The 10,782-nt window shown below is 47.4% G+C and overlaps 1 protein-coding gene across 2 annotated transcripts in view; it reads left to right on the forward strand.

Annotated features, from left to right (window-relative positions):
• The window catches only part of ep300a (EP300 lysine acetyltransferase a), a 34,478-nt gene extending 23,850 nt beyond the window's left edge, over window positions 1-10,628 (forward strand). For both annotated transcript variants that reach the window (XM_084078499.1, XM_084078500.1), the window contains exons 22-31: window positions 120-197; window positions 379-446; window positions 605-755; window positions 976-1,122; window positions 1,485-1,598; window positions 1,790-1,955; window positions 2,773-2,940; window positions 3,197-3,358; window positions 4,068-4,349; window positions 4,616-10,628. In XM_084078499.1, the coding sequence (XP_083934625.1) occupies window positions 120-197; window positions 379-446; window positions 605-755; window positions 976-1,122; window positions 1,485-1,598; window positions 1,790-1,955; window positions 2,773-2,940; window positions 3,197-3,358; window positions 4,068-4,349; window positions 4,616-8,110 (4,831 nt within the window). In that variant the 3' untranslated portion in view covers window positions 8,111-10,628. The remainder of the gene's footprint in view (window positions 1-119; window positions 198-378; window positions 447-604; window positions 756-975; window positions 1,123-1,484; window positions 1,599-1,789; window positions 1,956-2,772; window positions 2,941-3,196; window positions 3,359-4,067; window positions 4,350-4,615) is intronic.
• The last annotated feature ends 154 nt before the right edge of the window (window positions 10,629-10,782 follow it).

A 10,782-nucleotide genomic window follows, 5' to 3' on the forward strand; every position in this document is an offset into this window, starting at 1 on the left:
TGTATTGTATACTTTGACCCTCCTTGGCAAATGACAGCACACCACTGTGTTACTGAATTGTTGTAGTGTTTCAATCTGACATGAATCGGTGTGTTAAATGCTGTCTCTGTTCTCCTCAGGCTTGTGGAATGTATGGACTGTGGACGTAGAATGCACCAGATCTGTGTGTTGCACCATGACACTATCTGGCCTGCGGGGTAAGTGAGCTCAACATTAAATGGATGGAGCATGTTTCTCTGTCTATGATGTGTCCTATCAGCTCTTTAGGAGATTCATATCTTTGAGTGGTTGTCAACTGGTTTTCTCTCTGGGACTCTGACCACTGACTGTGAAATTATGCATCCAGTATATCAAATAATAACTGTGTGTGTCCTGCAGTTTTGTATGTGACGGCTGCTTAAAGAAAACTAATAAGACGAGGAAAGAAAACAAGTATGCGGGTAGAAGTAAGTAACTGTTTCTTCTGTTGCTGTGCATGTCCATATGATTTAATTTACAAATAGTTAACAATGGTGATCTTATTGCTAGTATTACACCATGTTAACTGCATTGCTCCTGCATCGCTCTGTCCCTTCCTCTCTGCCTTCCTGACTTTACCACACAGGGTTGCCACAGACAAAGCTGGGCTGCTTCCTGGAGGGAAGGGTGAATGACTTCCTGAGGCGGCAGAACCACCCTGAGTCGGGGGATGTGGCCATTCGTGTGGTGCACGTCTCGGACAAGGTGGTGGAGGTCAAACCCGGCATGAAGTCCAGGTACACAAAACAAACCTACTAAATCAATAGAAAGTGTCGTTTTTCATTTTGGAAATTGTCAATCAATTGAATGATTTTTTTTATCTTGAACAGTGATAAAAAATGAGTTGTAACTAACAAATTATTTAGAATTACACCGGTAACCAGTTAAAGGATATTTCATAATTCGTTGTTATTATGAATCACAGTGAACTAACTGCTCTTATTTGCTCGTGTCCAGGTTTGTGGACAGTGGCGAGATGTGTGAATCCTTCCCATACAGGACGAAAGCCCTATTTGCGTTTGAGGACATAGACGGGGCGGACGTCTGTTTTTTTGGCATGCATGTTCAGGAGTACGGCTCTGACTGCCCTCCGCCAAACCAGAGGTGAGTCTCAATGTGCTACATATGTTTTCCATTTTGTCGACATGGGAGACCAAAGAGATTGTAAGATCTGTAAAAGCTGAGAGGGAGACAGTGGTACAGACGGGAAAACATTGTTGAGATTTGATCCTAGGCCAGCAGGGATACATTTTGGGTCCAGAAACAGACCCTATATGTATAATTAGGCATGGACCTTATTGCAGTATAATGCGTTCTGTCACATCTGTCAATAACATCATCCCTCTTCATTGTCACCAATGGGTACAGACAGAATGATTGCCTTTACAGTTCCATTTTGAAAGATTAAATGTTTGATTTCCCTTGCTCACTTTTCTTTTTTCTTTCTTTCTATGTCTATCTCCTAGACGAGTGTACATCTCCTATCTGGACAGTGTGCATTTCTTCCAGCCTCGCGGTCTGAGGACAGGAGTGTACCATGAGATCCTCATTGGTTACCTGGAGTATGTCAAGAAGTTAGGGTGAGTATTGGAGGTGTTTATCACCTTTTCTTTGCTGTTGTACCTCTAATATTGCCGAATTCTCTAACCAGGGACTACTTTAGACCTGGGAGTGACTATAAATGTTTATGTGGTAGAATGGTTCATAGGTTGTTTTTTCTGGTCTACAAACAAGTTTGCCTCTATTAATTGTGTTTTTTTTTCTCCCGCAGCTACACGACGGGTCACATCTGGGCCTGTCCTCCCAGTGAGGGGGATGACTACATCTTTCACTGTCACCCTATGGACCAGAAAATCCCCAAGCCCAAACGACTGCAGGAGTGGTACAAGAAGATGCTGGACAAGGCTGTGGCAGAGAGGATAGTACACGACTACAAGGTACAGAAGCTTGAAGGCAATGTTGGGCCTGCTTGGAGGGGAGAAGTAAAACAATATGGGGATTAAAATGTAACATGGGGCATGATGGTAGATGCAATGTCCAAGGTTTGATTCTGGTAGGGGACCTGTACTAATTTTCCTGTCTCTCCACTATCATCCTCCTATAATTCTACAAAGCTCTGGGAGTGAGCGCGTCCCCAAAATCTCTTCTGCCTGGTTCTCCTCAGTGGCTGGAGCAATTGATCTGCATTTGCACACAGCCATTGACCATTACCATGTGCACGGAACACCGAAGCCTGTTTTTCGCTTTCCCCAAATGTCAGCTGTTTATTAGCGCTTTTGTGTTTGCTGGCTCCCGGATTGCCAAATAATGTGTGTGAGCGCCGGTGTTGCCACATCCGTGAAACAAGCAGACCATTCGTGAAACAAGTGGACCATGGCGCACTTTGGGTGTTTATATCCCCCGACGGGTATGGTCTTGTCTAAATAAAGCACAAACTGCCCCAAAGTATATCAATTATATATTGTTACTGTCGTGCAGAAACCTTGCAAACCATATATTTCAAAGTTTTTCTGTAAATGAATGCCCTACTTAATCATACAAGTGTCACACAAAAGTAGTGAAAATATCAGATCTACAAGCACTCATAGATCGGTTATTTTCACTATTTCAAATAATTTAAAAAATAATTATAAAAAAGGTTGGACATACAAGGTTTCCACCCGACAACAACGATATAATAAAAAGTATAATGGACGAGTGTACAGAAAAATTATTATATGACCATCTGAAGTCATCTCCCATTCTCTTCATCAGGATATCTTCAAGCAGGCCACGGAGGACCGCCTAACAAGTGCCAAGGAACTGCCGTACTTCGAAGGAGACTTCTGGCCCAACGTGTTGGAGGAGAGCATCAAGGAGTTGGAGCAGGAGGAGGAGGAGAGGAAGAGAGAGGAGAACAGCACTTCAAATGAGAGTATTGATGTAAGGCCAGACGGAACTCCATGTAGTGCACTTTAAGAATATAAATGATGTATTTTATAGCAGTTTGTAGAACAAATTACCAACCAATAAGTGATTGCTGAGATTTTATACAAAGTTTACAAATTGGACATAAGATCAGAGTAAATAATTGCCTGAGTTAATTGAACAGCTCATATCTCATTTCACTCACAGGAAATTATTATCTGTGAAATTTGGAAGTACTGTAAGTTTTTGTACTTCCTCCTTCCTTCTGCAGGCCACGAAAGGTGACAGTAAAAATGCAAAGAAGAAGAACAACAAGAAGACGAGTAAAAACAAGAGCAGCCTCAGTCGGGCCAACAAGAAGAAGCCGGGGATGCCCAATGTCTCAAATGACCTCTCCCAGAAACTCTATGCCACCATGGAGAAACACAAGGAGGTACGTTGACAGGGAGGTCCTAGGTCACACTGTTGAAATGTGACTGGATTGCTATTGTACAACACCTTGAAAGCGGGCCCACACTATCAAATGAACTTGATTATAGTCACTGACTGGCGCACCACCGTGCCTGCCCACCACCGCAGAGGTTGTTGGTTCAAATCCACCGTGGTGCATCCGGCTTTGTCGAGCGTCTATACGTACACAATTGGCCCGTGTTCAGGGGAAGGAAGCCAGGCGGGGAGCGTGATATTTGTCACTGCACATACTCCTGGGTATAGTGTTGGGCGGGAGGAGTAGGACGAAGGCTCTACAGCAGTGATAACACACAAATGTCTGTGGGGAGGAATCAATCGGCACAACAACTACATTTGGAGAGAATAGCGGGGGTGGGGGGGGCTCAGAAGAAAACAATAATATCATCACTGACTTTATTTTTTTCATGTTTAAATTGAAGCGCGTGGTCTTTTTGATAATAAATAATAATAATAAATTCTTCAGTACATTTAAAAATAAATGAAAAGCAACATTTGGCTTTTATCCAAAGTGCCTTACGAATGCATGCGTTTACAAGTGGGATGCAAACCCTTAACCGAGTGTCAGTGCATTGTACTACCCACTAAATGGGGAACGAATACCCTGTTTAAGTACCTGACTTTACTTAATCTGTCCTCTGCCCCTTGCCTTTCTCCTCTGCGTCGTTCCACAGGTGTTCTTTGTGATCCGTCTGATCGCGGCCCCCATGGCCAACGCCCTGCCCCCCATCACGGACCCTGACGGCCTAATGGCCTGTGACCTGATGGACGGGCGAGACGCCTTCCTGACACTGGCCCGGGACAAGCACCTGGAGTTCAGCTCCCTGAGGAGGTCCATGTGGAGCTCCATGTGTATGCTGGTGGAGCTGCACAACCAGAGCCAGGACCGCTTCGTCTACACCTGCAATGAGTGCAAGCACCATGTGGAGACCCGCTTCCACTGCACCGTCTGTGAGGTGAGCACAAAAGAATTCATGCACAAGTTTGTCTTGTGTAGAAACGTGTGATAATTAAACTGCAGTTTACACAACGGGGCCAGGTGTAGGGAGTGTCTGTGTGTTTCCACACCTGTTGAATGCAGAGGAAGTGGTTCTTCTAATGTTGGGGAGGTGTTGCTGTGATGCTGATGTTCCACCCTTTGATATACACAGGGAATGAAAGCCCTTGCTCTGCTAACTTCCCCTTTGTTTTCTCTCTCTCGCTCTCTCCCACTGTTACTCAGGACTATGACCTGTGTATTACCTGCTACAACACTAAGGGCCACGAGCACAAGATGGAGAAGTTGGGCCTTGGTTTAGACGACGAGAGTGGCAACCAGGCAGCCACTGCCACCCAGAGTCCCGGCGACTCTCGCCGCCTCAGCATCCAGCGCTGCATCCAGTCGCTGGTGCACGCCTGCCAGTGCCGCAACGCCAACTGCTCCTTGCCATCCTGCCAGAAGATGAAACGCGTGGTCCAGCACACCAAAGGCTGCAAACGGAAAACCAACGGCGGCTGCCCCATCTGCAAGCAGCTCATTGCTCTGTGCTGTTACCATGCCAAGCACTGTCAGGAGAACAAGTGTCCTGTCCCGTTCTGCCTGAACATCAAGCACAAGCTACGCCAGCAGCAGCTGCAGCATCGCCTCCAGCAGGCGCAAATGTTACGGAGGAGGATGGCCAGCATGCAGAGAGTCGGCCAGCCGCCCCCTCCTGGAGGGACTCCAGGAGGCAACGGAGGGCTACCATCCCCAGGAGGCAGCAACAATGGAGCCACTGGTCCCAGTACGCCCACGTCGGTTGGGACGCAGCCTCCCACCCCTCAGACCCCCACCCAGGGGAGTATGCCTGCCCTGCCCCAACCACAGGGAGTTGGGATGGGCGGGATGGGAGGGATGGGTACGCCAGGACAACAGCAGCTCCAGCAGCAAGGAGGCAGCATGCCTCCTCAGCATCATCTCCATCATCAATTTCAGCAGATGGGTGGAGGAGCGGGAGGCGGAGGGGGCATGATGACCTCTCCGCAGCAGCAGATGGTGCCCCAGCTCCAGCAACAACAACAGCATTCTCCAAATGTCCAGCAGCTCCAGCAACAGCAGCATCCTGGCAGTTTGCCTCCCTATACCCCCAGACCTCCAGGAGCCTCCCAGTTGCACCAGTCCATGGGGAAACCAGGAATGGGGCCGGCCACTCCGCCCCAGCAGCAGCCACAACCCAACCCAGGACAGGGGGGCATGCCTGGGCAGGGTCAGCAGCAAGGTCCCCCTCTGGCCGCAGTGGAGACAGCCCTAAAGATCCAGCGCCTGGCAGAGACCCAGAGGCAGATGGCCCAGGCTCAGGCCCAAGCCCAAATCCTCCAGCGGCAGGGGTCAGGGGGCATGATGCCCTCTCACCCTCACCACCAGAACCCCCAGGCCCAGATGGGCATGCCCCACCCTGGGACAGGAATGGTTGGAGGCCAGGGCATGCCACCCCAGGCGCAGGGAGGAGGCAGGACTATGTTAGATCAGCAACAGGGAATGCTGGCAGGGATGCAGCAAGGTGGTCCTCAGTCTCAACTACCACCTCAAGTCCAGCAACAGCTCCAGCAGGTCCAGCAGGGAGCCGGTGGGCAGCTCCAGCCCCCAAACCAGCAGTGGGGTCCTGGCGGGCCTGGTATGAACCCACAACAGAGACCAATGATGACCCATATGACCCCGCAGCAGCAGCAAGCAGTCGCTCAGCAACAACAACAGCAGCAGTTGTCCCAACAACAGAACCCACAAGCAGGCAACCGCAATCTTGTGCAGCTGATGGGAGGCCCAGGAGGGGTTGCAGGAGCAGCTGCTGCGATGGCAGGAGCAGCCGGGTCAGGAAACCTCCCCCAAGCGGCGCTACAAGATCTCCTGCGAACCCTGCGCTCCCCAAGCTCTCCCCTCCAGCAGCAGCAGGTGCTTAACATCCTTCGTTCAAACCCCCTCCTCATGGCTACTTTCATTAAGCAGAGAGCAGCAAGGTACCAGGGGGCTCAGGGAGGTGGTCCTGGAGGACCGGGGGGACCTCCACAAGGACAGCCCGGAGGTGTCCGGTTCCAGGGAGCCACGGTGGGTGGAATGCCTGGTCCGGGTGGGGTTGGAGGGCCTGGACCTAACCAGCTGGCCAACATGGATGGTCAGCAGCAGGTTAATCAAAGTGGACAACCAGGGATGAACATGGCCCAAGGAGGGGCAGGTGGAGGAAACATGCCTACGATGGCTCAGCTTCAGCAGTTACAACAACAACAGCAGCAGCAGCAACAGCAGCAGCAGCAGCAGCAGCAACAACAACAACAACAGCGGCCAATGTTCCATGGCAATTTACAGCAGCAACAGCAGATGGCTCTTTTACAGCAGCAGCAGCAGCAGCAGCAGCAGCAGCAGCAGCAGCAGCAACAGCAGCAGCAGCAACAACAACAACAGGGAGCCATGCAGCCAGGACAACAAGGAAACATGGTCAGTATGAATCCACAGTTAAGAGAGCTGTTTATGAGAAGACATCTACAACAACAACAACAACAACAACAGCAACAGCAACAGCAGCAGCAGCAACAACAACAACAGCAACAGCAGCAGCAGCAACAACAACAACAGATAGGCAACCACGGGCAGTTCCAGCCGTCACAGGGGCTCCAGCAGCAGCAAGCTCAGCAAGGCTTCATGCAGGGTGGGCAGGGGCAACCAGGTATGCCCCCATCATCTCAGCCCCAGCCTGGTGGTGGAGGTGTGGGTGTAGGCGGTCCCCAGCAGCAGCCAGGAGGGCCCCAAGGTGGGCCAGGGCAGGCAGGCCAGCAGCAAGGCTACCCGGGCACTATGCAGCAACAGGTGCATGCAGCCCTCCAGCAAAGGATACAGCATCAGATGCAAATGCAGCAACAACAACAGCAACAACAGCAACAGCAGCAACAACAGCAACAACAACAACAGCAACAACAACAACAACAACAGCAACAGAATTCAATGGCTGGGCTTCCTGGGCAGGATGGAGGGCCTGGAGGTGGGGCTGGAGGACCAGGTGGACCTGGTGGCCCACTGCAGCCTGGACAAGGAGTGCCAGGGCAGGGCCAGGTCCAGCAAGGTGGGGTCGGAGGAGGTGGTGCAGGTGGTGGCGGGCCAACGCAACAACAGACCTATCACCAGGCCATGCAACAGAGGCTGCTCCAGCAGCAACATCTAGGAGGGGGTTCTCCAGCCCATCACAGCAGCCCCATGAGCCCACAGCAACCACAGATGTCCCCTCACCCGCATCTCCAAGGAGGACAAGGGGGACATGGCCCCGCAGGGTCACTGAGCAACCAGGTCAGATCCCCGCAGCCATCGCCCAGGCCCCAGTCCCAGCCACCCCACTCCAGCCCGTCCCCTCGCATGCAGCCCTCGTCCCAACCCCAGCCCTCCCCCCATCGCATCTCCCCACAGACCCAAACGGGCTCGCCCCATCCAGGCCACTTGGGCCAGCATCACGCCGGTATGGCTCCACCCCAGGCCCCACAAGGCCCACAGCAGCAACATTTATCACAACAGCAGCCGCAGGGCAACTCTGCTGGGGTGGACCCCGGTCAGTATGGCACATCGGACCAGAACTCTATCATGTCCCAGCTTAGTGGTATGTCGGGGATGCACGGTGGCCAGGCGGGCCAGACAGACATGTTGGGTGGGAATAACGGCAACAACAACAACCCGGATATGGGATCGAACATTAACCATAATAGTTTAGACCTTATGTAGCCCAAACTTCTTACTATGTCTTTCTCTCTCTCTCTGTCTCAATGCTCTGACTCACAATGATGTTAAACTGTACGTGAAATGAGAGGAGGTGGAGGGGAGATAGGGGCAGCAACTAGCTTTGTTTTGTTTTGTTTTTTAGAAGTTTTTATTTTTTAATTTAAATATTTTTCTGATGTACAAATGAAAAGAACTGTGTAAAACTTCCTTCCTATGGGAGATGCAACATTTAAATCTTAGAAGTCAATAAATGAATAAATTAAAACAATGGTAAGTTATTGCTGTTAATATATATATATATCTATATATTTTTTGCCAATTGTGTACAAAATGGTGGAGGAGTTTGGGGGGGTGGGCGGGTGTTTTCAGGTTGAAGGTGTTTCTTCCTTGCTCTATGACACACGTGTGATATTTTTGGGGACTGAGAACTTTGCCTTTTTTATGAATATTTTTAAGATTTTAAATGTGGCAGAAAAATTAAAGTGAGTTAATACGATGTACCTTTTTTATTATTGTTTACGTTGTTTTGTTTTGTTGGGGGATTCCCCCTCCCCCCCCGTCTTCACATGCCCAGTCATGATTGTATCGATTTTGCAGAGAAGTGTATTTTTAATTTCTATTATCCTTTATGATCATTATGGGTTATTTGTTGTTTTTCTCTTCCGTTCCCTTTGGATCTAAACAAAAACAAATATCAAACATATCTTCCGTTAAAGCCGCTTGTTTTGCGTTGGGGTGTATTATTTGTACTTTGCCCGGTTTGCGTGCACCAAAGCAGACCGCTTAACCAATTCACATCCACAGCATCTATTTTTGTCATGAGAGGGAAACTTAAAACAGTATTGTTGGGGAGAGGGTAGGGCTAAACGCGGTCCACTTATCCTCCTTCCTCTGCCCACCCTCTGGTTTTCTCCCCATGAATATGCACTCCCTCTTTATCCCTGTTAGGTCTGAGCCTCTGTGACGCAACGATCGATGAATGGTGTCAGGCTGACTGGCAGACTTGCTCCACACCTCTTTGTTTTCAAAAAGGTTTCTGTATAACCATGCCTCTTTATAATGAACTGTGGAAGCAATAGATGAAAAGGACATAAATAAAGTTAATCATTTTTGCTGAGGGGACATGGAGGGGCGGGGAGGGGTTGCCAGGCGGCGGGCCTTTTTTTTTAATTTCTCTTTCGGTTTTATTTAGTAGTGTCCCCTCTCCCATTTTCTTCTACCAACCGTCAGCCTCTGAACCATAATGTTTAATTTAATACTATTATTACTGTACAAAGTAAAGAAAATGGTGGAATTAAATACTGTTTTTCTTTTTGTAATAAAAATGAAAATATAAAAAATAAATATATATATAAATAAATAAATATATATATAAGATGTACATACTTTGAGACCTTATAAGCGGAGAAAAGTTATCTTTTTTTTCCATGCTTGTTTTTCTCCTCCCATTTGATTGGCTGTCCCTGTATCTATAGTAAGAGAGCCTACACCCCAGCTATTGTACAGTATTGAAATGTTTTCTTTTTGTCAAGGTACAGTATATGGTGTAGTAGGTCATGAGCACCAATGCGCCTTTTATGTGTATTTTTGAGAAACTTTTCTTGGTCGGGGGTTGTTATTGTAACAAGATCTCACACAACACACACACACTTAAAGACCTATGTGAACTGAACTCCCGGCACTTATAAGACATGAGACACATGCACAAAACTGTGTGTGTGTGCAAGTGCTGGGGGTGCAAAAGAATCTTGTGAAAAGAAAAAAAAAACAATCTGGTCGTTTAGCTTTTTACCAAGAGGATTGAAGACACAATTTTCACACGCAAGGCTCACTATTTTTCTCAAAAGTTCGGGGTTTTGGGGTTTTGGGGAAGGGTTTGGGTGAAACGGAACCAGGTGGCAATATATCTTGAGACTTATTTTATAAAGAACAAGGAATAAACTCTTTGTCTTTTATATATAGATATATTATTTTATTTTATTTTTTTGGAAATAAAACTTGAAGCCTACAGGAATATTAGATACGACATTCATTTTTGTTTTTCCATTTTGTATTGAAGATGTACTAGTGATGCAAAAAGACACTGCAGACAGTCATTCAGTTTGCCTGTGGGGAGGGTTGGGGGCTGTGGAGTATATCATGCCATTTATTTTTCTCTTTGTTTTTCTCTTTTTTGAAGAAATGTCTAATGTACAATGAATATAGATGTACACATACTGAATCAATGTACAAAAACTGATGGCAACTGAACAAATCTTTTCTTTTTTTATTGTTTCGCCTCTACAAGAGACTGGAAATAAGACTATTTAAATATTTGTTTAGTATTCAAATGGAATCTTTGACCACTCTTTCTCTCTTTCTCTTGTTAACAATTTTGGTGCTTGCTAAAAGGAAGCAAAAATGAAATAACTGTTGCTCCATTTTCATTAGTTTTCTTTTTTTTAAGTTATTTTGGTGGTCTGATTTTTTTTGCCAATAAATTAATTGTACAATAAAGTATGTTTGTACCATTGAAAAAATATATACATGTGTCGCATCACAATTTTGCCACTTAAATCTGATAACTGTACAAACAGCATTTGACTGCTTTATGTGTAACAGAATATCTAAACAAGGTATTTGGGCAACACCTGAGCACTTTTGATGCTTACACTGACAGCCATGGTTCAATGTGA

The sequence above is a fragment of the Gymnoscopelus microlampas genome, assembly GCF_963454915.1.
Source record: "Gymnoscopelus microlampas genome assembly, chromosome: 14".
NCBI classification, from domain to species: domain Eukaryota; kingdom Metazoa; phylum Chordata; class Actinopteri; order Myctophiformes; family Myctophidae; genus Gymnoscopelus; species Gymnoscopelus microlampas.